Source organism: Vulpes lagopus, chromosome 15 (assembly GCF_018345385.1).
Source record: "Vulpes lagopus strain Blue_001 chromosome 15, ASM1834538v1, whole genome shotgun sequence".
Lineage (NCBI taxonomy): Eukaryota > Metazoa > Chordata > Mammalia > Carnivora > Canidae > Vulpes > Vulpes lagopus.
The window spans coordinates 16,630,060-16,657,785 of NC_054838.1; the positions used below are offsets into that span (position 1 = coordinate 16,630,060).

The 27,726-nt window shown below is 35.0% G+C and overlaps 1 protein-coding gene across 3 annotated transcripts in view; it reads left to right on the forward strand.

Annotated features, from left to right (window-relative positions):
- The window catches only part of SBF2 (SET binding factor 2), a 468,462-nt gene that overhangs the window by 227,641 nt on the left and 213,095 nt on the right, over positions 1-27,726 (forward strand). For all 3 annotated transcript variants that reach the window (XM_041730425.1, XM_041730423.1, XM_041730424.1), the window contains exons 5-6: positions 700-810; positions 2,465-2,570. In XM_041730425.1, the coding sequence (XP_041586359.1) occupies positions 700-810; positions 2,465-2,570 (217 nt within the window). The remainder of the gene's footprint in view (positions 1-699; positions 811-2,464; positions 2,571-27,726) is intronic.

The following is a 27,726-nucleotide window of genomic DNA, read 5'->3' on the forward strand; positions in this document are numbered from 1 at the left end:
CTTTGGAAAGTATAAAATATATCTTAACATTTCCCAAGGACTTGGGAATTTAATACCTAATTTCTGGAAAACTTTTCCATATTGTTGAGACTATATATATTCTAGAAAAATTAACTTAATGTCAAGATTTCAATGATAATGGGTAGCACCTAACAAATACTAGTTTTTTACAGTCACAAATTTTAATAAACTGAAACATTCATAAAGATTGCATTTTGTCTTCCATGTTGTCATTTACCTTTCTCTGAGTTTAAAACATTTATCATATCTCTATTTTGCTAACCTTTGTAATAATTAACAAAAATTTTTCTGTAGAGCAGGTGTTCCAAATTTATAAGACTCACAAAAATACAAACTTTCTAAATTTTTATCTTGTAATTTGGAGTTTTGCAAAGTAAATTGAGACAAAAACAGTTTTTAAACCCCTACAAATTTGCTGAAGTGGTTATCTGAGTGCAAGCACCTGTTTTACAAATTATGGATTTCTGCTTTTTATAAACTCCTCTCAAAAGCTCATTTAGAGCTTCTGGTCAAGGAAGAAAATTTAATAAACTTAATAATATTTGCTGCTTAAAATTTATTCCATGGCGGTTTTTTACTGGCTTCAAAGAGAAATTTCCCTAGGAGCAGATGTCACAGCAATTTGTTTTCAATGCATACTTTTTCCATGACAAAACTACATGCATCTTCTCTTTGCAGGCTTGTCTAGGTTTGATCTACACTGTGTATGTAGACAGTCTGAATGTCTCCTTGGAAAGTCTCATTGCAAACCTGTGTGCATGCCTTGTCCCAGCGGCTGGAGGGTCTCAGGTAAATAGAATGAAAAGGGAGATGAAGCAGGACTGTTCCTCCTCTCTCCTCCAGTTAATTTAATTTATGAAGAAAAGAAAAAAAATTCCTTAAATAATTTCATTTAAAGAGGATCTTAGTTAAGCATTGTCCCTATGGTCTGCCTTCTGGAGACCCAAGATTCCATTCTTTTCTTAGGTCATGAGGTTAATTTTAACTCAGGGTTCACCTTTCACATAGCATAATTAGAAGTCATATTTTGTGTAACTTGAACTCTAGTTTACATTTTCTTGGAAATATACTTTTTTTTAAGGTGAACATTTAATATGCATTCTTTCTACCTTTCTTACTGCTTTATGTATTAACATATCAAATATTTTTTCAGTGATAAAGATTAGGAGATAACATTAAGAAAACCCTCAAAACAATTCTTTATTACATTTATAGCTACTTCTGAGTAGATTTATTTGTTTATTCATTTCCCTGGGTAACAGCAATTATACATGATCCTAAAACCATTTTGTGTGTTATGTGTAGAATAGCTTGCATGTAAGCTTTGTAAGAAGGGGGCATATTTTTCTTATTTCAGTTTGCTACCTTTAGCAATAATGATGTTGACAACCATACAGAATCACAGATCTTTCACAAAAAGTATAATCTATCCCTTAAAATTTCCCCAAGATTTTGTCATATATTTAGCCTTAAGGGAAGACATTAAATTTTTTTACTTACAAAAAACTTTCTCAAAGTGATCATGGGTTTTTCATCTCGTTTGTCTTAAGATTTTCATTTTCATCTCTGACGTGGAAAAATAAGAACCTCAGTTTCTATGTCTCAGTGTTTCTAGGGAACCAAACTTTTTTTAAAAAAGTCTCTTTTTCTTAATTCCTAAAACTGATTCATTGTTCACTTATTCTGCTTATTCTTGTGTAATACTATAGAAGAGGACAGCCCTCTAAAAACTCCATTGTTTATTCTCAGTCTGACAGAGATGAGACTTCCAGTGAAACTGCCACCCTTTTCCCTTACCCTTTGACTTTTAATTGTCTTTGTCTTACCTGGAATCTTCTGTTACTCTTTAGTTTTTATCTTTTTTTTTTTCTTCCTGTTCCCTCCTCTTTCAGTCTTCTCCCTCTACTCCATGGGCAGAATATAAAATGTGAGTTTGGTCACAAATGGACCTAAACTTTAAAGTGGAATTGTTTTGTGGACCTTTATCATGATGGGATTTATACTGACTTTATTTTGTTAATTTATTTTTTAGTTGAAAAAACTTTTTATTGTGGCTACTAGAAATTTTAAAATATTACATATGTGGTTCATATTATATAGTTTTTGTTTCTTCAGGTTTTATTGACATATAATTGGCATAAAAATGTTGACTAACATTTTTTAGATAATTATGATTGTCACTGATTTTTATATCATCATTATTAAATTTCAGCTAATTATTGAATTTTCTTATACGATGTTCATTTGGGCACAGTGTAAGTTGAATATTTTCGGTTACATTATTACTCTTGACATCTCCTAATTGGATCTTACAGGATTATCACTAACTCTAAATTTGAACTTTAAAAAAGGAATTTAATTTCAGAGGAATTTTTTTTTGTCTTAAGAAAATGTCTGAAAAGAAATAATTTGTTTGTGTGTGTGTGTTTGCCCCATTCTGCAGAAGCTGTTTTCCTTGGGTGCAGGAGATAGACAACTGATCCAGACTCCTTTGCATGATAGTCTTCCTGTCACAGGCACTAGCGTGGCTCTCCTGTTTCAGCAGTTGGGTATGTCTTTTCTCCCATTGGCAGTGTCCTCTTGTGGATTTTTTTTTAAGCTCACATTGCCTAACATGAATCAGGAGAATTAAAAGCTAATGATTAAATACCTAATATATAAAATATATAATTTTGTGGGTTCTAATCTTAAATGGCATTTATTCTTTTTTCAAAATTTTTAACTCTAGGGCAGCCCCTGTGGCACAGCGGTTTAGCACCGCCTGCAACCTGGGGTGTGATCCTGGAGGCCCGGGATCGAGTCCCACGTCGGGCTCCCTGCATGGAGTCTGCTTCTCCCTCTGCCTGTGTCTCTGCCTCTCTCTCTCTCTGTGTCTCTATGAATAAATAAATAAAAATCTTTAAAAAAAATTTTGGGGATCCCTGGGTGGCGCAGCGGTTTGGCGCCTGCCTTTGGCCCAGGGCGCGATCCTGGAGACCCGGGATCGAATCCCACATCGGGCTCCCGGTGCATGGAGCCAGCTTCTCCCTCTGCCTGTGTCTCTGCCTCTCTCTCTCTCTGTGACTATCAAAAAAAAATAAAAAAATAAAAAATAAAAAATAAATAAATAAATAAAATAAAAAATAAAAAAAATTTTGTTTTAACTCTGGCCTCTTTTACTCTGTTATCAATTAGACTATAGAAAATAGGCAGATTTTCTTTATGCTTTGAAGATGAATAGATGTCTATTTTACTTTTCCTTAGATGAATTACTTTTGTAGAAACCTCATCAGATGGAAAAAAAAGTCTGTCTTTCTAATCCATCATCTGGATCAGGACTTTATCTCTGATTTTATAGCGATGGCAAGGCTGAAGAATTGCAGGGAGGACACCAGAAAGTGCACTCTGTCCATTGGACAGCTTGTACTTCATTTAAGGAATAGTATAACTTTAAAGTGAAGACGTTTCTAATCAGGGCTGCCAGAGAATCCCATTTACTTTCCCTTTTACTTGTGCTTTGTATGTGCTGGAATAGGAATGTCCTGTTCTCTTTGAGTCTCATGTTTGTCAATGTTCTTCATCTGTCTTTGTCTTTTTTTAAGTTTTGTTGAAACCTTCCTTTACCTAGGGCTCACATTCTTTTCCATGAAATTATTAGCTCCTTACACAAAACTTCTACCCTCTTGTTTCCCTTCTGTCTCATGTTGAATTTTGCTTCTTGCTTAGCTCTGTAATTTGTCACTCCTTTCTCATTAATGGCCTCATCCTTATTTTTCTGTTATGACTTCAGTTGTCAAATTTAGAAAGCCTCAATAGAAATTAATGTAAATATACAGAGTTTTAGCGTATCCTAATAAAGATTAATGGTGATACTATTCCCAAAGTAGTAGTTTTTCCCCCATTACGTCTGCTTCCCTTCAGGAGTTCAAACACTAAAATGTAACTTATTCCTTCTTCTCTCCCCTCTGAAATCTTCTACTACTCACTGCGTCATTTCAGTTAAGTCCTAATTTAAAACTATTTTTTTCTTAATGTGTGAAATAGATAATCTCTCCCTGGTGGCACTTAATTATCTAAAGACTATTTTGTTGATTAAATACTCTTTCCATAACTTTTAGAAAAATTTTAGGGGGTTCATGGACTTTTTGCAGCCTCTCCGTGGTCCATACTAACCATTGACTTAGTTGATTTTAGCCAAGCACTATTCACATGACTTTTTTTTACTTTTAGAAGAGACTGTATACCCCTCCACAAATAAAATAATCTACCTTTTAACTTAATGGGTGTTTTATAAACCTCTTATATTTTTGTGTTTTTACAACAATTTGACAAGGGGGAAGGGAAGGGATATTACTGGCATTTAGTGCCCAGGACTAGGGAAATTAAATATCTCTTGTGCATGATGTATATGCAACAGAAGGGTTTTTACCTCAGTAACATTGGTACCACTCCCACTGAGAAAAATTACTGTAGATAAAATACAAATTTGTAAAACCAAACCTCTCTTTATAAGGGTGGTCTATATAATTTAGACTAACCTTAACAATGACTACTAGAAAAGCTACATAAATATAAACATCATCTTCTTGAAAACATCAGAGGCAGTAAAGATGCCTAAACGATGGTCCAAGAAAAGAAGGAAACCTAGAGAAGTGAGCCAGACATTTGGAACCAGTTTTTCCCAGAGCATCTGTTGATTTTGGAAGAAACAAGTGAAAAGCTGATCACAGCACTGTTGGTATCCCATAGGGAGAGAGAAAACTGAGTTCAGGTTTTACCAAGGGAAATGTCTCTATAAGGCTCTCATGCTTTGATTTGGGATTACAAAGGATGACAGCCTAGGAATGAGTGAATCACAAGTAGACGAGGTCCACACAAAGTCCCTTGAGGAACTGAAGAACTTAAAATCATTTCAGTTCCTAGAAATGGATTATCATGATCTTTGATGTTACTGTCTCTAGCCATATAGTACAAGCAAAAGTAAATTCCTCTCTGGAGGGGATCCCTGGGTGTCTCAGCGGTTTAGCCCCTGCCTTTCGCACAAGGTGTGATCCTGGAGTCCCTGGATCGAGTCTCGCATTGGGCTCCCTGCATGGAGCCTGCTTCTCCCTCTGCCTGCGTCTCTGCCCCCCCCCCCCCCCCCATCTCTCATGAGTAAATAAATAAAATCTTAAAAAAAAATTTCCTCTCTGGAACAAGACAACCATATTCTAGGCCTTCACTTCTCTAAAGAATGTCTACAAGATCAAATCAATAAATAATCACTCAATCAAAAATAACCAGAAATATGAGGACTAATCCTGTATGAAAGAAATACAGAAGAAACCATAGATAATGGAAAAACCCACAGGGTCACCAGAAGATAGTTACCAGATTCACATATTTAAATAATTGTACTTAAGGGCACCTGGGTGGCTCCGTTTGTTTTATCTACCTTTGGCTCAGATCATGATCTCAGGGTCCTGGGATCAAGTCCCATGTCCAGCTCCCTGCTCAGCAGGGAGTCTGCTTCTCCTTCTCCCTTGACCACTCTCTCTCCCCCTGCCCTTGCTCTCTCTCTGTATCTCTCAAATAAATAAATAAAATTTTTTAAAAAGACAATCGTGCTTAAAATACTGAAGGAGATAAACAGTCAAGAGTGAGAATTGGGGGGGGGGGGGGACATCCACAAGATGGCAGAATAAGTCCTACTCCTTTTGCTTCCACAGAAACATTGCTTTAACAATAGTATACTGACCAAAATACCTTTATGAGAATTCCAGAATCCAGCTAAAAATTTGCAATACCCCAGATGATCACAAAGCTGAGAACAGACACATTAAAATGGGTAAGAAGAGCAATTTCGCTTCACTCAGAGAGCCTCTCCCACATGCCTGCAGAACTCAGCGCTGAGAGGGGATACCTCAGCTTGCAGCTTCTCCTTGGGGGAGGGGAATGGAGTATGCATTCAATTTTCCAGCTCTATGGAGGGCTGCCTGAGGGTCAGACTGTCTCACCTCATTCGGAGTACTGACAGGATTGGCATAGTTTGGATGCCACTGAGAACAAAGAAGAATGAAGGGTAGCTTGCTGTACCATCACTGCCTGTTGCAGCTGAGAGAAGGGGCAAAACTTGGGGCATATCCCTTGGGACGGAGGGAGAGGAAAAATAGCATTCCAGCTTTTCAGAGAGCTGCCTGAATATTGGCAAAGTTGTAGAGGAATTGTAAATTTAATTCACTGCTGATGAGAATGGGAATTAGAGCCCAGTTTAACTTTCTATGAAAGTTAAATAAACCGAATAATCCAGCCATCCCATTCCTAAGCCTTTCACTCCATTTACCTAAGGAAAATGATAGCATTGTCCATAAAACACTTGTATATGAATGTTCATATACACTTTTTTATAATAGTAAAAGCTGGGCAAGATCAGTGTCCATCAATGGCAGTGGATAATGGTGATGGTAATGGATAAATAATCTCTCATATATTAATACTACTATTAAGAATACTAGTTAGCAATACAAAGTAATGAATTATTGATACATGCTACAGCATGGATTAATTTGAAAATAATTATGCTAAATTTAAAAAAGCCATTACACAAAAGAATGCATATTGTATGATTTGGTTTCTATAAAGGTTAGACAATTCAGTCAAATCTCTAGTATTAGAAATAGGTCCCTTGCTACCCTGGGGGTGTGAAGAGAGGGATTACAAAGAGATATGAGGGAACTTTGGGATGTTTGTGTTCGTTATCTTGATTGTGGTGATGGTGTACAGTGTGTGTGTGTATATATATATATATATATAGGTAGACACATATGTGTATACACACACACACATATATATACACATACACACACATATATATGTTAAAATACATCAAATTATACAAGTGAATTGAAAACATATATTCAGTGCCTAGGTGGCTCAGTTGGTTAAGCATCTGCCTTCGGCTCAGATCATGATCCCAGAGTCCTGGAATTGGGCCCTAAGTCAGGCTTCCTACTCAGTGAGGAGCCTGCGTCTCCCTCTCCCTCTGTCCATCCTCCTGCTTGTACTCTCTTGCTCTTTTTCTCAAATAAATAAAATATTTAAAAAGGGGAAATGTATAAAAATGTTTATTCATACAAAAACTTGTACATGAATATTCATAGCAGTATTATTCATAATAGCAAAAAACTGGAAACAAACCAAATGCCCATCAATGCATAAATGAATAAACAAATGGTGATATATCTGCATAATGGAATAATATTCAGTTATAAAAAGGAATGAATTGTTGATATATGCTACAAATGGAAAATCTTGAAAACATGTGAAGTGAAAGAAGTAATACCTAAAAGGACATATATTTTATGATTCCATTTATATGAAATGTCTACAATAGGCAAATCCATGGGGATAGGAAGCAGATTAGTGATTGCCAGGAGCTAGGGGGAAGGGACAATGGACTGACTGATGAGAATGAAGTTTCTCTTCGGGTCATGAAATTGTTTCAGAGTTAGAGACTGGTGATGGTTTTACAGCTTGTAGCTGTATTACACACCACTGAACTGTCACTTTTTTTTTTTTTTTAAGATTTCATTTATTTACTCATGAGAGACAGAGGCAGTGACATAGGCAGAGGGAAAAGCAGGCTCCCTGTAGGGAGCCTGATACAGGACTTGAACCCACAACCCTGGGATCACAACCTGAGCCAAGGGCAAATTTTCAACCACTGAGCCACCCAGGTGCCCCTGAACTGTATACTTTATAAGGGTGAGTTTTATGGTATATGAGTTATATCTCAATAAAGAAAAAAAACCTATTAGGGCCTTGTCAAAGCAATTCAGGAGCCACATTGAAGAGATTTGTGATTGATCTATGGTGGTATAATTTGAGCTTCATAAATGGTGATAATTTAAAAAGAAATTTTTAAAAAATTCATTCATGAGAGAGAGAGAGAGAGAGAGAGAGAGAGATGCAGGGACACAGGCAGAGGGAGAAACTGGCTCCATGCAGGGAGCCCGACATGGGACTCAATCCTGGGTCTCCAGGATCAGGCCCTGGCCTGAAGGCAGTGCTAAACTGCTGAGCCACCCGTAAATGGTGATAATTGCAATTAGTTGAAACCCAGCAAATATTTTTATTTTTAAAATTTTTAAATCAAAAAGCTTTTTAAAAAGATTTATTTATTTATTTGAGAGAGAGAGAGCATGTATGGACAGGGGCAGAAGAAGAGGAAGAGAATCTTAAGTAGACTTCCCTGCTAAGTGCAGAGCCCAACATGGGGCTCAATTTCACAACCCTACCTGAGATCATGACTGAACTAAAACCAAGAGTTGACACCTAACTGACTGACCCACCTAGGCACCCCTGGCAAATATTTTTAAATCTATGAATTCATAATAATATTAAATAAAAAATTATTGCCTTAGGCTATGACAGGGAAATGATTTGTTATCATGAAAAGTTATCATAAAAGAATGAAACATTCTTTATGAACTGTAGCACAGGGTAACTCAATAGTAGATTTAGAAAATTATCTTTTTTTTGAAGTATCCTATCAAGGGCAGCCCAGGTGGCTCAGTCATTTGGCACCACCTTCTGCCTGGGGCGTGATCCTGGAGACCCAGGATCGAGTTCCACATCAGGCTCCTTGCAAGGAGTCTGCTTCTCCCTCTGCCTGTGTTTTTGCCCCCCCCCCCCACCCTGTGTCTCAAATCAATCAATCAATCAATCTTAAAAAAAAAAGTATTCTATCAGTAATTGAAAAAAAATTATAGTACTAGAACATCATCATTTTACAGTCTTTAGTAAATGAAGATCTGAGCATCAACAAGATTATCACAGGAAGAAAAATAAACAGATACATATCTAGCATTGCCAAGCACTACCTGTAGTTTTGTTAGAGGGATTAAATCTGATTGCAGAAAACACAGAAGATAGGGTAACATATTGAACTACACAAGATTGCAATTGTCAAAATCTGGATTCGTAGAAAATATAGTATATATGTGTATACTGAAATATTATTCAACCATAAGAAAGAATGAAATCTTGCCATTTGCAACAACATAAATGGAGCTAGATAGAGTATATACTGCTAAGCAAAATAAGTCAGAGAAGCCAAATACCATATGATTTCACTTCTATGTGGAATTTAAGAAACAAAACAAGCAGAAGAGAAATACAGATTCTTAACTATAGAGAACAAACTGTTGTTACCAGAGGGGAGGAGGGTAGAGGGAGTGGGGGAAATAGTTGAAGGGGATTAAGAGTACTCTGATCATGATGAGCACTGAGTAATATATAGAATTGTTGAATGACTGTATTATACACCTGAAACTAATGTTACACTGTATGTTAACTGTACTGGAATTAAAATTTTAAAAAATCTGTATTTGCAGAAACTCTATTGGTCAAAGGTCCCAGATTCTTTAACAAATAAATTATAAAGAAAGGGATGGAGGAGTAGCCTCTAGATTAATAGTGATTTAAAACATCCCAATTTTTATAGACTGAGATTGAACTATAATATCTAGGAATGCACATGATAAAACTATAGAAAAAATCAGGAAAATGGTTAATAGAATAAAGTCAAGATAAGGGTTACTTACGAGAATAGAAAGGTAGTTCTGATTGGGGGCTCATGGAAGGGGCCTTTAGGGTTGCTGGCAAAGTTCTCTTTCTCGACTTAAGTAGTGTGTGAAAGTTAATTCATTAAGCCATCCATTTTATTTGTATGGTTTTGTATATTTGTGTTTAATCTTTCAATAAAAATATATTTTTTGAAATTGATAAAACTAGAGTCCCCTGGGTAGCTTAGTCACTTAAGTGTCTGACTTAATTTTGACTCAGGTCATTATCTCAGGGTGCTGGGATCCAGCCTGGCCTTGGGCTCTGCACTCAGCACAGAGTCTGCTTATTCCTCTCCCTCTGCTCTTCCTCTCCAATCATGCATTCTCTCTCTCTCTCTCTCTCTCTCTCTCTCTCTCAAAGAAAGAAAGAAAGTCTTTTAACAAAAAACCTGACAAAGCTATTTTAATTCTTTCTGTGTATATAATTTTTTTTTTTTTAAATATAGTGCTTAAACAAATTAGAGATTTTATCCTCAGGTAACAGAAGGTCTAGAGGTAGGCAGGACAGGGCTGATATGTTTGATTCCCATATGTCTTCAGGGATAGTATGGAAATTCTACTCCATGCTTTTTTCCTATTTATTAATAAGTTTTCCCTTATAAGACTGTGAGCTTTAAGAACTTCCTTATCTTATTATTCTGTGTGTCCTCTATATTTGGTATAATATCTTGGACTCAGAAGACATTAATATTTTCAGAATAATTGAGTGAATATATTAGCTATGAAGAAAATGACAATCATTATTTCATTAGAAGATGTTCTACATATGGATGAAGTATGCCGGAACATATGATTATTAGTCATTTGAAGATCAAATTTCATTATTTAGTATCTAGTATGTTTAAGCTGAAATATCTTTTGCTTACATATTCAAAATTTAACTTTTTTAGGGAAAAAATAAGGAAAAGATAAGAAAGGGAAGGAGAAAGAAGGATGCCTCTAAAACAGCGCAGAGTTGTAGTTTCCAAAACATGTGGTACTGATAATTCTGACTAAAAGCATGTTCTTATCACCAGTCATTTTGGTTGGACTGTTGTTGAAGGCCATTATTAGACCATTATCAGAGTTCACTACCTGGGTTGGGGGTGAGATGGTGGTGGTGGATTTTATAAAGCGCAGACAGGAAGCAGATAAACCTAAGATTCTTTGTAGCCTTGACCAGTTTTCCTGTGGAAGGTCTAAATGTAATGATAACATTTCCTTGGTTCTTCTCTCCAAGGATTGTTAGATAATGAATTTGTTTTTCATAGCCTGAGATGTCTCGGTTTCCTGAAATAGTTATGTGGACTTCTACCATCACCCCATAATTTCCTGTCAATCACCTTCATCTCTTACTTGCCATCTTATTTACTTGTTCCCTGTTGTAGCTATGTGACCTATTTTTGTTTACCTGAAGATTTGTGTTTTAGGTGTGGAAAACTGTAGGGTTTTTTGTTTTTGTTTTTGTTTTTGTTTTTTTTTTTAATGTTAGTAAGATTGCCTTCACAGGACTGTTTTTTTGTTTTTTTTTTTTGTCGAATCCATGGCTGTTTAACTCAGATGTCCCTCGTTAACTCAAATAATTTTGTGAAATTCTCATGACATGTTTTGCTGTATATGTTTAGCTATAATTTGTATTTTAACAGCAAATGCACTAGTTTTAGAAAACTTATTCCCCAGTTTTTACAGTATATTATTTATTAGACATTTTTAAAGTCATGAACTAAAATGATCTTGGGCCTTCAGCTATCATTACTCTATTTCCATAAACAATAGTCTTATATCATCTGTACATATATGTTTTTCCCCAGCTTTGTTGAGGTATTATTGACACATTCCTTACTTAAGTTTAAGGTTTACAAATGTGATGACTTGATACAAATATATATTGTGAAATGTTTACTACAGTAAGGTTAGTTAACACCTCTGTCCACTCACGTAATTATGATTTTATATGTGTTTGCTGATACTATTTAAGATCTACTCTCTTAACAACTTTCAAGTATATAATTCAGTATTGTTAATCACTGTGTTGTACATTAGATCCCCCAAATTTATTCATCTTATACCTAGAATTTGTACCCTTTGGCCAGCATATCCCATTTCCCACACCTCTTAGCCCTTGGCAATCACCATTCTATTCTCTGTTTCTGTGAATTCAGCTTTTTTTGGATTCCACATATAAATGAGAACATAGAGCATTTGTCTTTCTCTGTCTGACTTGTTTCGTTTAACTTAATGCCTGTAATGTCTATCCGTGTTGTCACAAAAAATGATTTTCTTCTTTTTTATGGCTTAATAACATTCCATTGTATTATACATGTTTTCTTTATTCATTCATCCCTTGATGGACTCTTAGGTTGTTTCCATGTCTTGGCTGTTATGAATAATGCTGTAATGAATATGGGAATGTAGATACCTCTTGGAGATTGGAATTTCATTTCTTTCGGATGTACAATAAGAAGTATGATTGATGGATCATATGGTAGCTTTATCTATCTACCTGTTTATCTGTCTATTTCCTCAGATACTCCATATTGTTTTCCCTAAAACCTGCACCAATTTGTATTTGCACCAAGAGTGCTCACAGGATGCCTTTTTCCCACCACCTTGCCAATACTTGTTATCCTTGTCTTTTTAGTAATCGTTCTAACAAATGTAAGGTGATAACTCACTGTGATTTTGTTTTGCATTTCCCTGATAATTAGCGATGCTAAGCATCTTTTCATGACATTCACATGTCTTTGGAAAAATGTCTATTCAAGTCCTTTGCCCAGTTTTTATTTTATTTTATTTTATTTTATTTTATTTTATTTTATTTTATTTTATTTTATTATTTTTAAGATTTTATTTATTTATTCATGAGAGACACACAGAGAGAGAAAGGCAGAGGCACAGGCAGAGGGAGAAGCAGGCTCCACGCAGGGAGCCCAACGTGGGACTCCATCCCGAGGCTCTAGGATGAGGCCCTGGGCCAAAGGTGACTGCTGAGCCACCCGGGCTACCCTGCCCAGTTTTTAATGAGATGGGTGGTTTTTTGTTTGTTTTGCTATTAAGTTGTATATGTTCCTTATAGATTTTAGATATTAATCTAATCTCTTATCAGATGATTTGCATATATTTTCATCTATTCTATAAGTTGCTATTTCATTTTGCTGATTTATTTCTTTTGCTGTGTAGAAACTTTTTAATTTGATATTGTCCCACTTGTTAATTTTTCTTTTGGTGTCACATTCAAAAAATCTTTGCCAAGACCAATGTAAAGGAGCTTTTCCTCTAGTAGTTTTATAGTTTGGGTTCTCAGTTTACGTATTTAATCCATTTAGACTTATTTTTTTGTGTGCGTGATGTGAGATAGGGGCCCAATTTCATTGTTTTGCATGAGAGTATCCAGTTTTCCCAGCACCATTTATTGAAGAAATTATCTTTTCCTCATTGAATATTCCTGGCTTCTTTATCAAATATTTGTTGACCTTATATGTGTGAGTCTATTTCTATGATCTCATTTCTCTTGCATTGATCTGTGTGTTTGTTTATATGCCAGTATTATACTATTTCTATTACTATAGCTTTGTAATACAGTTTTAAATCAAGAATTGTGATGCTTACAGCTTTGTTGTTTCTCAGAATTTCTTTAGCTATTTGGGGTCTTTTATGGTTCCATATAAATTTTAGGATTTTTTTTTCTGTTTCTGTGAAAAATATCATTAGAATTTTGATAGAGATTGTATTGAATTCATAAGCTGGTTTTGGGTAGTGTGAACATCTTAACAATATTAATTCTTCTGATTCATAAACACAGGATATTGTTCCATTTATTTGTGTCTTTTTAAGTTTCTTTTTTCTTTTTTTTTTTTTAACTTTATTTATTCATGAGAGAAAGAGAGAGAGTCAGAGACACAGGCAGAGGGAGAAGCAGACTCCACGCAGGGAGCCCAACACAGAACTCGATCCTGGGTCTCCAGGATCATGCCCTGGGCTGAAGGTGGCGCTAAACCGCTGGGCCACCGGGGCTACCCCTTTAGTTTCTTTCATCAAAGTCTTGTGGGTTTAACATAAAGATCTTTCATCTCTGTAGTTAAGTTTTAAAACATTTTTTTAATTTAAATTCAATTTAGTTAATATATAGTGTATTACTAATTTCAGGAGTAGAATTTAGTGATTCATCAGTTACATATAATACTCAGTGCTCATTACATCAAGTGCCCTCCTTAATGCACATCAGCCAATTACCCCATGAACTTTCCTCCAGCAACCCTCAGTTTGTTTCCTATAGTTAAGACTCATCTTTCATGGTTTGCCTCCCTCTCTGTTTTTATCTAATTTTTTTTCTGTCCCTTGCCCTGCATTCATCTGTTTTGTTTCTTAAGTTCCACATGTGAGTGAAATCATATGGTATTTATCCTTCTCTGAGGTATTTTGCTTAGCATAATACCCTATAGTTCTATCCACATCATTGCAAATGGCGAGATTTCATTCTTTTTGATGGCTGAGTAATATTCCAGCGTGTGTGTGGTGTGTGTGTGTGTGTGTGTGTGTGTACATACATACGTACCTACGTACATACAGCATCTTTGTTCATTCACCTGTCAATGGACATCTGGGCGCTTTTCCATATTTTGGCTATTGTGGACATTTATGCTGTAAACATTGGGTGCCTGTGCCCCTTTGAACCGCTATATTTTTTTATCCTTTGGGTAAATACCTAGCAATGCAATTGCTGGGTCATAGGGTAGTTTTATTTTTAACTTTTTTGAGGAACCTCTGTATTGTTTTCCAGAGTGGCTGTACCAGTTCATATTCCCATCAACAGTGTAAGAGGTTTCCCCTTTTTCCACATCCTTGACAAATTCTGTTGTTTCCTGAGTTGCTAATTTTAGTCATTCTGACTGGTGTGAGGTGGTATCACATTGTGGTTTTGAGTTGTATTTCCCTGATGCTGAACAATGTTGAACATTTTTTCATGTGTCTCTTAGCCACTTGTCCACAAGTTTTTAATAATTTTTTATGCTATTGTGAGATTGTTTTCTCTATTTATTTTTCAGATAGTTTTTTGTTAGTGAATAAAAAGGCAACTGATTTTTGTATGTTGACTTTGTATCCTGCAACTTATCTGAATTAGTTTATTAGTTCTAATAGCTCTTTGGTAGAGTCTTTAAAATTTTCTCTAGGGGCAGCCCCGGTGGCTTAGCGGTTTAGTGCTGCCTGCAGCCCGGGGTGTGATCCCCGGGATCGAGTCCCACGTCGGGCTCCCTGCGTGGAGCCTGCTTCTCTCTCTGCCTGTCTCTCTCTCTCTCTCTCTCTCTCTCTCGCTCTGAATAAATAAATAAATAAATAAATGTTTTAAAAAAATAAAATTTTCTCTATATAAGATTATATCATCTGCAAATAGTGACAGTTTTATTTCTTCTTTTCTTATGTGGATGCTTTTTATTTTTTCTTCTTGCCTAATTGCTCTGATTAGGATTTCCAGGAATATGTTGAATTGAATGGTAAGAGTGGGCACTCTTGTCTTATTCCTGATCTTACTAGGAAAACTTCAACGTTTTACCATGAATTAAGATGTTAACTGTGGACTTGTTGTATATAGCATTTATTATGTTGATGTACATTCCTTCTATACCCAATTTGTTGAGAATTTTTATCATGAAAGGATGTTGAATTTTGTCAAATGCTTTTTCTGCTCCTATTGAGATGATCATGTGATTTTTAAATCTTTCATTCTATTAATGTGGTATATCACATTGATTGATCCTAGGAATAAATCCGATTTGATGATTGTGTATGATCGTTTAATGTGATGCTGAATTCAGTTTGCAGGTATTTTATTGAGAATTTTTACATCTATTCATCAGGGATAGTAGCCTATAGTTTTCTTTTCTTACAGTGTCCTCACCTAGCTCTGTTATCAAGGTAAGGTCGGCCTTGTAAAATTAGTTTGAGAGTGTTCCCTCCTCTTCAATTTTTTTGAAAGTTTGAGAAGCATTAGTATTAATTCTTTAAATGTTTGGTAGAATTTACCAGTGAAATAGTCTAGTCCTCGACTGTTCTTTGTTGGGAAGTTTTGATTACTATTTCAATCTCCTTACTCATTATTAGTCTGTTCAAAATTTCTATTTCCTCATGATTCAGTCTTGGTGTAAACTTTTTATATGCGTACTTTCTTTTTGCTTACTCAAATTAACATTAGCCAGTTTTTCAATAACTATTATTAGGTCAGTATTTCTGTGTTGATTGATTGTCTCTAATACTAAATATCGATACTTTTAATAAAATGATTAAAATAAAAAAAAATGATTAAAATAACTAGAGCTTTTTCCTAAGTTTACCTTACAAACATTTTTACTTTGTACATAAACATCCTTAAAATGTTGAATGTAGCTGTAACTTTCGATTCAGAAATCGAAAAATATTTCAGAAAAATATTTTAAATATTTTAATGGAAACATTTTGGTATTCTCTTTTGTCTTTCCCTGGAAAAGCTTCTGTCTATAACACTATATAATTATTCCTGAAATGACATTAACTTTTACAAGAATATAAAAAATAATTTATAGTCTTCAAATAGAAAGATGAAAAGATGCCAGAGGAAATAATGAAGGCTTAGGTGGTAGAAAATATTATTTTTACATGAACACCTTTATGAAGATGTTGATTGGTTAATTTATGAACCATATGATTAATGCATCAATTGTAGAATAATTTTTGTTTTTTTATGTTAAGAGTTTGAAATCTAGTGCCTTGGATCATGTTTATGTTTTTTTTTTTTTTAATTTTTTATTTATTTATTTATGATAGTCACAGAGAGAGAGAGAGAGAGAGGCAGAGACACAGGCGGAGGGAGAAGCAGGCTCCATGCACCGGGAGCCTGATGTGGGATTCGATCCCGGGTCTCCAGGATCGTGCCCTGGGCCAAAGGCAGGCGCCAAACCGCTGCGCCACCCAGGGATCCCCATGTTTATGTTTTAACTAATTTTTTCCAGCTCATTCATATGACATTATTTTTTGTTTTAGTCTTATTCTTAATTAAAATGGGAAAAAATTAAGTAGTAATTTTCATTCTAAATATATGTAGTTAAAGAAATAGTTGTAGAATTTGAACATATAAGTGTTTAGACCATTACTGTGAATGGCATATTGTGCTCTAAGTGGAAATGGGAAATTTAATGTTTTATATATCTATGATTAATCATTTTTTGACAGTTTGAATATCAACTATTTTCTGTGGGGATTTGAAACAAATTAAATCTTCTCACTAATCTGTTCTGGAATACTTTTCTGAAGGAACTGCTTACCATTTGTACTCTGGAGACCAAAGGATCTCTTGGGACAACTGTTTCAATTTAATTTTTTTGTAATAAATAGCACAAAAAATAAACTTCCTCTAATGTCTACCTGCAGGAGTATTTTTTTTTTTTTATTCAATGGTTTATAAAACCAATATCATATGCCAGGTGTGTGCTAGTCACTAGTGATATAAAGATGAAACTATCACAGCCCCTTCTAGATATACTTTTAACCTAGTAGAGAAACATAACATATTTTAAAGATTATATTACAGTATAATTAATGCAATACTAGAGATACCAAGAGCTAAGATACCAAGAGATACCTTACTTGCTAGAAAAGAGGACAAAGGGATTACAGGCAGAAGGAAAAACGTAAGTAATGGTATAGAGCACATAAAAGGTCTTCATAAAATTGTAAGAGGCTTGATAAAGCTTGAATATAGGGCTGTAGGAAGTAGTCAGATCAGTAAAATCATCACTTTTCTTTTGTAAATTAAAGATTAAAAGTTTATGCTAGTTTTGTAAAAGAACATTTTTAAACTGCCAGAGACTGACTGACAGTGACCAATTGAGAGCTTGTTAACTAATATACTACTCTTGCTGGATTAAACATAAGAGAGCATGTGGTTGTTACATGATATAATTTGAGGACAGTTCAGAATAATCCTTATTCAAAACTATCTTCTCCCTTTTCCTTTTATGGTGCTTAAATGCTACTATTAAATAGTTATCTCTCTCTTTGTACTGTTATCTTTTAATGAATACCAATGCTTTGAGGCAAGACATCCCCCAGGAAGTTGTCCTTCGTGGAGCACCTGGGTGGCTTAGTTGGGGTTAAGTGGCTGTTTTTGGCTCAGGACATAATCTTGGGATCCTGGGATTAGAGCCCCACTTAAAGCTCCCTGCTCAGCGCGGAGTCTGCTTCTTCTGCTTCTTCTCCTTCTGTCCCTTCCTACCGCTCATGTGTGCTCTGTCTTCCTCAAATGAATAAATAAAGTCTTTTTTAAAAAAAGGAAAAAGAGTTGTCCTTCATTCTCACAAAATTCTCTTGTCTAAAATTTCATTTTGTTTTTAGCGCTTAAAGATTAATATTCTTACAAAATATGGCGACTCTAGGGATCCCTGGGTGGCGCAGTGGTTTAGCGCCTGCCTTTGGCCCAGGGCGCGATCCTGGAGACCCGGGATCGAATCCCACGTCGGGCTCCCGGTGCATGGAGCCTGCTTCTCCCTCTGCCTGTGTCTCTGCCTCTCTCTCTCTCTCTCTCTCTCTCTCTCTCTCTCTCTTTGTGTGACTATCATAAATAAAAAAATTTAAAAAAATTAATATGGCTACTCTAGTATTGAAGTATGCAATTAACAAATGATGGCAGGGTAAATTACCCTCTTTTTCTGTGCCCTGTAGCAGTTTGTGTATGTCTCTATTCTATCGTGTTTAATTATTATTTTTTTATTTTTTTTTATCGTGTTTAATTATTTACTTACCAACCTGCCATCTTCACTGAACTGTGATCTCCTATGAGCCTGCCTCACATTTCTTTTTGTCCCTCTTTAGAGTTCAGCAATTTCTTATATATCTCAGCAGCTTGGTAAAGGCTTAACAGTGGAGGTAAAAAGGAAAGAGGAGAAGAAACGAAGAAGTTTTAATTAAAAGAATTATTTTGGGGGATCCCTGGGTGGCTCAGCAGTTGAGCGCCTGCCTTTGGCCCAATTGTAGGGTGCGATCCTGGAGTCCGAGGATCGAGTCCCACATCAGGCTCCCTGCACGGAGCCTGCTTCTCCCTCTGTCTGTGTCTCTGCTTCTCTCTCTATGTCTATCATGAAAAAATAAATCTTTAAAAAATATATATAAGTAAAAGAATTATTTCTGCCAAGGTAATTCCTTTCTGTTTGATCCTTGCTTTAATTCTTCAGTTACTCAATATATTATCCTTCCCTTTTGTTTGCTATTCTATTCCCAAGACCCCATTTGCTTCCCTCTTAAATTTAGATGTTAAAGATATTTAAAAACTGGTCAGTCAGAACAGGCACAGGCTAGGAATCTGGGCCATTTGGGATTCGAATAATCTGATGTAATTACCTCAGAGTCAGAATCAATTGTAGAGTTAAACAAGAAAAGGAATGCATTGTACCTTTTTACACAGTTTTGGTTGAGTTGGGCCATTTATGGATTGTATTTGGGAGTATCTCAATTTTAGATTTGAATTATTTGTGGTCATATGTATTTGTTAATTGACTTCTTATATTTAAAGATTACCACATTTCTCAGCTCTATTTATAGGCTCATAAAGTATATTTAATTCATGTCATACTGAAGGGAATAGTCCTTGTTCATAACCACTAAAATATACATGGTTACCCAATTCAGTTACCTTTTTAAACTATTTTTACTTAGAAGATTTCCTTTTCTACCATATTTAGAAATGATAAACTGAATTTGTAGCATATTAAATGTTGCCTCTCAGTGATAGTTATAAAACTAAAGTATATAAACTTATATAAAGCTTTAGTTAATTTGCAAAAGTAGAGATCTTGTTTTTCTTTATTGCTAAGTTCCCATACTTGAAATATGGTAGATACATTGATTGAAAAAATGTGATATCTCCTTTTCCTTGACTTGTGTCAAGTCATGTCCATTATTAATTGTTTTCTCTGCTGTGGATTTATGTAAAAGAACTATAATAAATTATTTAAGCTTTCCTAAAATATATCCTGTCTTGAAAGGATGGCATTCAGTTCCTCAATTTGCCTATTTAAATGCTGAAGACATAGTGTTGTAAATCTGTGCAACATATCATTATTATTCAGAGAAGGGGACAATTCTGGAGAAAAGTTTTTGGTGGTGTTTCAAAACAGGAAATAAATACATTTGTTAATATGTGATGCTATGAATTCTAGAACTTTAACCCCAAAAGAAAAGTTAAGATCAGGAAGTAATTTTTCAGAATGTTTTACTATTTGAATAATCAACAGGATGTGTGTGAACCATTGTAGTGAAATCAGTAGTAATTATCACTGGAATGTTTGTTTGTCTTCTTTACTGTTATTGTGCAGCTTTAGATGGACATTGACTACCAAAGACTAGGAAATAATTGAAGATTATGTAGAAAACGGATTATGACTTGCAATTCAAAAAATTTTAATTTCTAAATAACAACATAGCTGTAAACACAGCAACGAACATTGCTAGTTAGGAATAAAAACATTAATTTCTTAAAATATTTGAGACTTTTAATTATCTGAAACTCAAGAAAGCATGTAATATTTAAGAATACAAAATTTAATCTTCAGTTATGCATGGGTAAATTATTTGTATATATACACTATCTTATTTTCTGGGTAATAGAGAACTTCTCCTTTAAGCTCTAGAATATTGTCCCTAACTCATATCTAATATAAATCCTAACGTAAGTCATGTCTTAGTAAGTATAGTGTAATATTTCCTCTTGGTATCATAAACTGATTGTTTTTACTGATGTCAGTGGTTAGAGTCCTTTAAAACTTCATGTCTGCCTTCTTCACATTTATCTAATACTAAATGATGCTGACTATGAATTTTATCTTCTCATGGATTATCAGTATGGATTCTTTTTTTGTGGGGGATCGCACAGGGTTCAGATAGGAGTGGAGAGGAAAAAGTTCTTCCCCAGAGTCTGTAGGAAAGAAAGCCTGGATTCTTTTTCATGGTATTTGAATTCTTCTTGAACATGCCCTTGATAAAACCACTTACAGATTTCTTAGTGTCTTTTCCTCCTCTGTCCTTTGTTTCTTTGCATGTGGCTTTCTGTCAGCTTTGAAAGCCTTTCTGCTCTTGTCTCCCTCACTAACTTCTGCTTATCCTTTAAAATCTAACTTGAAAAAAACAATCTAACTTGAGGGTCAGTTCCTTTGTAAATCACAAGAGCCTTTATTTTATTTTATTTATTTTATTTTATTATATTTTATTTTTCACAAGAGCCTTTAAAAGATGAAAGACAGAGACAGAGGAGTCAGTTTCAGAGTGATACATTCTGACATCACATAGATGAGAAATCTCTATGTCAAAAATCTCTATGTCAAAAATCTCTATGATTTTTGTCAGCTTTGTAGATGGAAGGGGGCCATGAGCCAAGGAATGTGGGCAGTAGCTAGAATTTGGAAAACCCTAAAATAGGGCTTCTGTCCTGTTGAACTTTAAGATAAATGTTTATGTTTTTTTAAAAAAATACTTTTAATTATAATTTTAAATTAACTTATATTCACATTTATATACATGTTTCCATAAACCAAGAAAAACTGAACTATTATGTACATTTGTTAAATGGTTAACATGTTTTGAAGAGTTTTTATTAAAAAGTTATCAGGACCTGGTTGAACTTTTTCCCATAAATATAAAGTATCTATTACTGTTTTTATTCATAACAAATTCAGATCTAAGCTTCTACAAAAGCTGTATTGCCTAATAACATAATAGGGAGGACTAAGTACTTAACATCTTCCCTCTTAAGCACTGGCTTAACATAAAGTGATTATTTTAAGAAACAGCCTCCCCCTGCCCCACCTTCTCTCCCTATTATAATTACAACAGACACTAATATTTTTGCTAAGTATTCATTTTTTTTTAAAGGAAGTTTCTTTTTTTAATTTTTATTTTATTATTTTATGATAGCCACAGAGAGAGAGGCAGAGACACAGGCAGAGGGAGAAGCAGGCTCCATGCACCGGGAGCCCGATGTGGGATTCGATCCCGGGTCTCCAGGATCGCGCCCTGGGCCAAAGGCAGGCGCTAAACCGCTGCGCCACCCAGGGATCCCTAAGTATTCATTTAATCATGAAATAGAGACAGGTAGATGCAGTATTTTAAGGAAAAGAGCATATCAAAACCTTTTAACTTTTATCAAAGGTTTTGACAATGAGAACTTTATAAAATATCATGAAATTCTATTTGCTATGCAGTAAACATCTGCTAAGTAGGAGATATATGCCACATTATAACAAACATTTTAATGTGTAAAATAATTCTGAATTCTTACTGTAAAAATATTTGGCTAAAATATGAAACATCTTTGCAGTAAAACTGACAATGTAGCTTAAGTCAGATTTCAGAAATGTGTACTGGGTAAAATGGGAATGTTTCCTTTCACCAGATAAATTCTGAACAGTTAAGGTGCCATAATCTAGACAAAGCTAGTAAGGAATATCTTGTTACTAGAAAAAAACAGTATGTAATGTGGACTTCCTTCATGTCAAAGTGACAACTACTTAATGACAATGACCTATACATTAAAACAAAAGAATATAAAAGGTAATATATTTGTGTTGTTTTAAGCCACCAAGTTTATGTAACTTGTTATAGCGACCATTGGAAACTAATATCAACTACAGAGTTCTTTTACATAAATTTTTTATTAATTTATTCATGAAAGTCACAGAGAGAGGCAGAGACATAGGCAGAGAGAGAAGCAGGCTCCCGGTGGGGAGCCTGATGTGGGACTCAATCCCAGAACTCTACAATCATGACCTAAGCCAAAGGCAGATGCTCAACCACTGAGCCACCCAGTGCCCCCAATTTTTTATATTAAATATTTTGATTCAGAAGTAGCTAAATTGGCATAGAAACTCCTGCAGTATGCATCATTCACATCCTCCCAACAGTAATATTTTATATAATTATAGTACATTGTAACAAAACCAGGAAATTGATTCAGCCTCGTTGAACCAGGGCACAATACTGTTAATTCAAGAAAAAAGTAACACTTCTCTGAGTAGACCTTTTTATATAGATTTGACTTCTGAAAGTATATGTAGGTCTTACATGCTCAGAAAATATACTAGGTGAGTCATGATGGGAAGAAAAAAAATTAAAACTGAAAGCATACAAAAACAAACTCTACTGTCTTTCAGGTGAAAAACCTAACCACACTGAAGAGGAAAAACTACTCAAAATAACTTATGTACATAGTATTTGACTAACCTCAATTTTGGACAGGTTTAAGGAGAGAATTTCAAACAAATTGTGAATTCCTATTTAGTTGGTGTGGTGTTTTGAGTTAGAATGACTGAAGAAATTTTTAAACTATTTTATGTGTAATAGAAGATGTAACAAATGAATAAATATGTGTATGTTATTAGTATCCAGAGTTCTCAGTGGAAGAAGAGACAGACAAAATATCTATTGGAGTCAATGGGGAGACCTTGGAGGAGTGGATTGAAATAAAAAGTAGTGGTTTGGATGAGCACCTGGGTGGCTCAGTTGGTTAAGCGGCTGACTCTTGATTTCAGCTTAGGTCATGATCTCAGGGTTGCAAGATAGAGGCTCTGCACTGAGCATGGAGCCTGCTTAAAATTCTCTCTCTCTCTCTCTCTCTCTCTCTCCTCTTGCCCCTCAACTCAAACCACCCCCCCATGCACACTCTCTCTCTAAAGAAAATAGGAAAATAGGAAAGTTATGTTATGAACCCAGGATTTCATATCTATCTATCTATCTATCTATCTATCTATCTATCTATCTATCATCTGTGTGTGTGTGTGTGTGTGTGTGTGTGTGTGTGTGTGTGTACATACACACACCATCTCTTCTTTATCCATTCATCAATTGATGGACATTTCAGGCTCTTTGTTGATAATGCTGCTATAAATATCAGGGTACATGTATGTCTTCAAATCAGTATTTTTGTATCCTTTCTATAAATTCCAAGTAGTGCAAGTGCTGGATCATAAGGTAGTTCTATTTTTAACTTTTTGAGGGACCTCCAAACTCTGTTCCAGAATGACTGCACCAGTTTGCATTTCTACCAACAGTGCAAGATGTTACCCCTTTCTTTATATCTTCACCAACACCTGTTATTTCATGTGTTTTGAATTTTATTAATTTTTAAAAAGATTTTACTTGTAGATTTTGGATACTACCCCTTTATCAGATATGTCATTTGTAAATATCTTTTTAAAAAATATATTTTTTTATTTATTCATGAGAGACACAGAGAGAGGCAGAGACACAGGCAGAGGGAGAAGCAGGCTCCTCCCAGGGAGCCCAGTGCGTGACTCAATCCCAGGACCATGGGATCATGCCCTGAGCCGAAGGTAGATGCTCAACCACTGAGACATCCAGGCGTCCAAAAGTGCTCTTGGTATTTTGATAGGGATTGCAATTAAATGTGTAGATTGCTTTGAGTAGTATAGATATTTAAAATATTTAACAATATTTGTTCTTCTAATCTATGGGCACGGAATGTCTTTCCATTTCTTTATGTCCTCTTCAATTTCTTTCATCCGTGTTCTATAGTTTTCAGAGTACAGATCTTTCATCTCTCTAGTTAGGCTTATTCCTATCTTAGTGTTTTTGGTGTAATTGTAAATGGGATTGATTCCTTAATTTCTCTTTCTGCTGCTTCATTATTGGTGTATAGAAATGCAGTAGATTTCTGTACATTGATTTTGTATCCTGTGACTGCTTAATTTGTGTATCAGTTCTAGAAATTTTTTGGTTAAGTCTTTTTGTGAGTATCATGTCATCTATAAATAAAGTTTGACTTCTTCCGTGACTATTTGGATGCCTTTTATTTCTTTTTGTTGTCTAATTGTTGTGGCTAGGACTTCCAGCACTATGTTAAATAACAATGGTGAGAGTGGACATCCCTGTCTTGTTTCTGACCATAGAGGAAAAGCTCTCAGTCTTTCACCATCGAGGATGGGGTATTAGCTGTGGGTCTTTGGTATATGGCCTGTAGGATGTTGAGGTATGTTCCTTCTATCCCTATTTTGTTGAGATTTTTAAAATAAAAAATGGATGCTGTATTTTGTCAAATGCTTTTTCTGCATTTATTGAGAGAATCATATGGTTCTTATCCTTTTATTTTTTTTTAAAGATTTTGTTTATTTATTCATGGGAGACAGAGAGAGAGGCAGAGACATAGGCTCCCTGCAGTGAGCCTGATGTGGGACTCGATCCCAGGCCCCTGGGATCACGACCTGAGCCAAAGGCAGGTGCTCAACCCCCGAGCCAACCAGGCATCCCACTTATTCTTTCTTTTATTAATGTTGTGTATCACATTGATTGATTTGTAAATATTGAACTACCCTTGCAGCCCAGGAATAAATTCTGCTTGATTGTGGTGAAGAATTGTTTTAATGTACTGTTGAATTTGATTTGCTTGTATCTTGTTGAGAATGTTTGCATCCATGTTCGTCAGGCATATTGGGCTGTAATTCTTCTTTTTAGTGGAGTCTTTGTCTGATTTTGGAATTAAGGTAATACTGGCCTCATACAATAGTTTGGGAGTTTTCCTTGCATTTCTATTTTTCTTTTTTTAACACTTTGAGCAAGGTAGGTATTAACTCTTCTGTAAATGTTTTGTAAAATTCCTCTGGAAAGCCATCTGTCCCTGGACTTTTGTTTGTTGGGACTTTTTTGATCACTGACTCAATTTCTTTGCTGGTTATGGGTCTATTTAAATTTTGTTTCTTACTATTTCAATTTTGGTAGTTTATATGTTTCTAGGAATTTATGCATTCCTCCAGATTGTCCAGTTTGTTGGCATTTAAGTTTTCATAATATTCTTTTATAATTGTTTTTCTGTGGTGTTGGTTGTAATCTCTCCTTTTTCATTCACAATTTTATTTATTTGGATCCTTTCTCTTTTCTTTCTGTTAAGTCTGAGTTGGAGTTTATCAGTTTTATTAATGTTTTCAAAGACAGAACTCCTGGTTTCATTGATCTGTTCTATTGGTTTTTTTTTGTTTGTTTGTTTCTATATCTTCTTTTTTGCTAAAACCTTTGTTATTTCCCTTCTTCTGCTGGCTTTGAGCTTTATTTGCTATTCCTTTTGTAGCTCCTTTATGTGTAAGTTTAGGTTGTGTATTTGAGACTTTTCTTTCTTCTTGAGGTAGGACTATACTTCTGTACACTTCCCCCTTATGACCACTTTTGGTGTATCCAGAAGTTTTGGACTGTTGTGTTTTCATCTTCATTAGTTTACATGTATCTTATTTCTTTTTTTTTTCTTTTCTTTTTTAGATTTTATTATTTATTCATGAGAGACACAGAGAGAAGGCAGAGACATAGGCAGAGGGAAAAGCAGGCTTCTCGCAGGGAGCCTGATGTGGGACTCGATCCCGGAACTCCGGGATCACGCCCTGGGTCAAAGGCAGATGCTCAACCGCTGACACCTGGGTGGCATCCCTTTATTTCTTCCTTTATCTTCTCTTTAACCCCTTCATTCTTTAGTATGATGTTTTTTAACCTCCATGTGTTTGTGATCTCTCCAAGTTTTTTCTTGTGGTAGACTTCAAGTTTCATAGCATTATTGTCTGAAAATACCTATCCATTTCAAAGTCTTCTAAAAAATAGAAGCAGAGGTAACATTTTCAAACTCATGTGATAAGGGTAGTACTACCCTGATAGCAAAATCACAGACATTGAGCTTGAAAAAGGAAACCACAATCCAGAACCTCAATTAACAATAGAGGTAAAAATGCTCCACTAAAATCAATTTCAGGGGACATCTGGGTGGCTGAGTTGGTTCAGCATCTGACTCTTGATTTCAGCTCAAGTCTTGTTCTCAGGATCACAGGTACCCCATCAGGCTCCATGCAGGTCTGCTTGTCCCTCTCCTTCTCTGCCTCTCTCCCTGCTCTTGAATGTGCATGCTTATACTCTCTCTCTTTCTCTAATAAATAAATAAAATCTTAAAAAAAAATTTAGCAACATGTTAAATGGTTTATACACTATGATAAAGTAATATTTATTCCTGGGATGCAATGATGGTTCAGCATAAGCAAATCAACATGTCGTTCTCTTCAAATTGGTTAATGTGGTATGTGAATTTTACCTCAGTTAAAAAAAAAAAAAAAGATTGTGATAATGTTTCATATTGAATAAGACTAAAGAAATGCAACAGCTAAATAGAGTATCTGATTCTAGAACAAATCTTGAATGTAGGGAAAAATTTCTAAAGAACATTAATGGGACCAAAAGCAGTCTTGAGAAAGAACAAAGATGAAATTATCACACTTTCTATTTTCAAACTGTACTACAGAGCTATAGTAATCAAAACAGTATGGTACTAGCACAAAAACATATAGGTCAATGGAATAGACTAGAATCCAGAAATATACTTATGCTTATATGGTCAGTTAATCTCCAAAAAAGGAGACAAGAATATACAATGGGGAAAAGACAGTCTTTTCAATAAATGATGATGGGAAAAGTGGACAACTTCATGCAAAGGAATGAAACTGGATCACTTTCTTAATCTATGTACAAAAATTAACTCAGGTGGATTAAAGATTTATTTTTTGTTTAATTTTTTTTTTATTTATTCAGAGAGAGATAGAGGCAGAGACACAGGTGGAGGGAAAAGCAGGCACCATGTGGAGAGCCCAATGTGGTACTCGATCCCGGGTCTCCAGGATCACGCCCTTGGCTGCAGGCGGCGCTAAACCGCTGAGCCACCCGGGCTGCCTGGATTAAAGATTTAAATGTAAAACTGGAAACCATAAAATTCCTAGAAGAAAAATTAGGTAGTAATAAGCTCTTTCACTTTGGTCTTAACTGTATTTTTTTGGATACGTTAACCTCGCCAGGGGTAATATATTTTGAATTATTATCCTTTTACATTTATATACTTTCTATGTAATCTCTCTTGGTCTGAGACTTGTCCTTATTTTTTTATGTTGTTTTTTTAAAGACATTTTTATTTTTTTAAAGACATTTTTAATTTAAAATAATTTTAATTTATTAATTTTATAATTTATGATATGTATATTTTGTACTTTCCTTATCTGAATTTTCAAAGATATTTTTGACATCTTTTAATGAAAGTTTTAATATCTTTTTATAGTGACTCATGTCACCATTCAGAGAGCTTGTCAGTTCA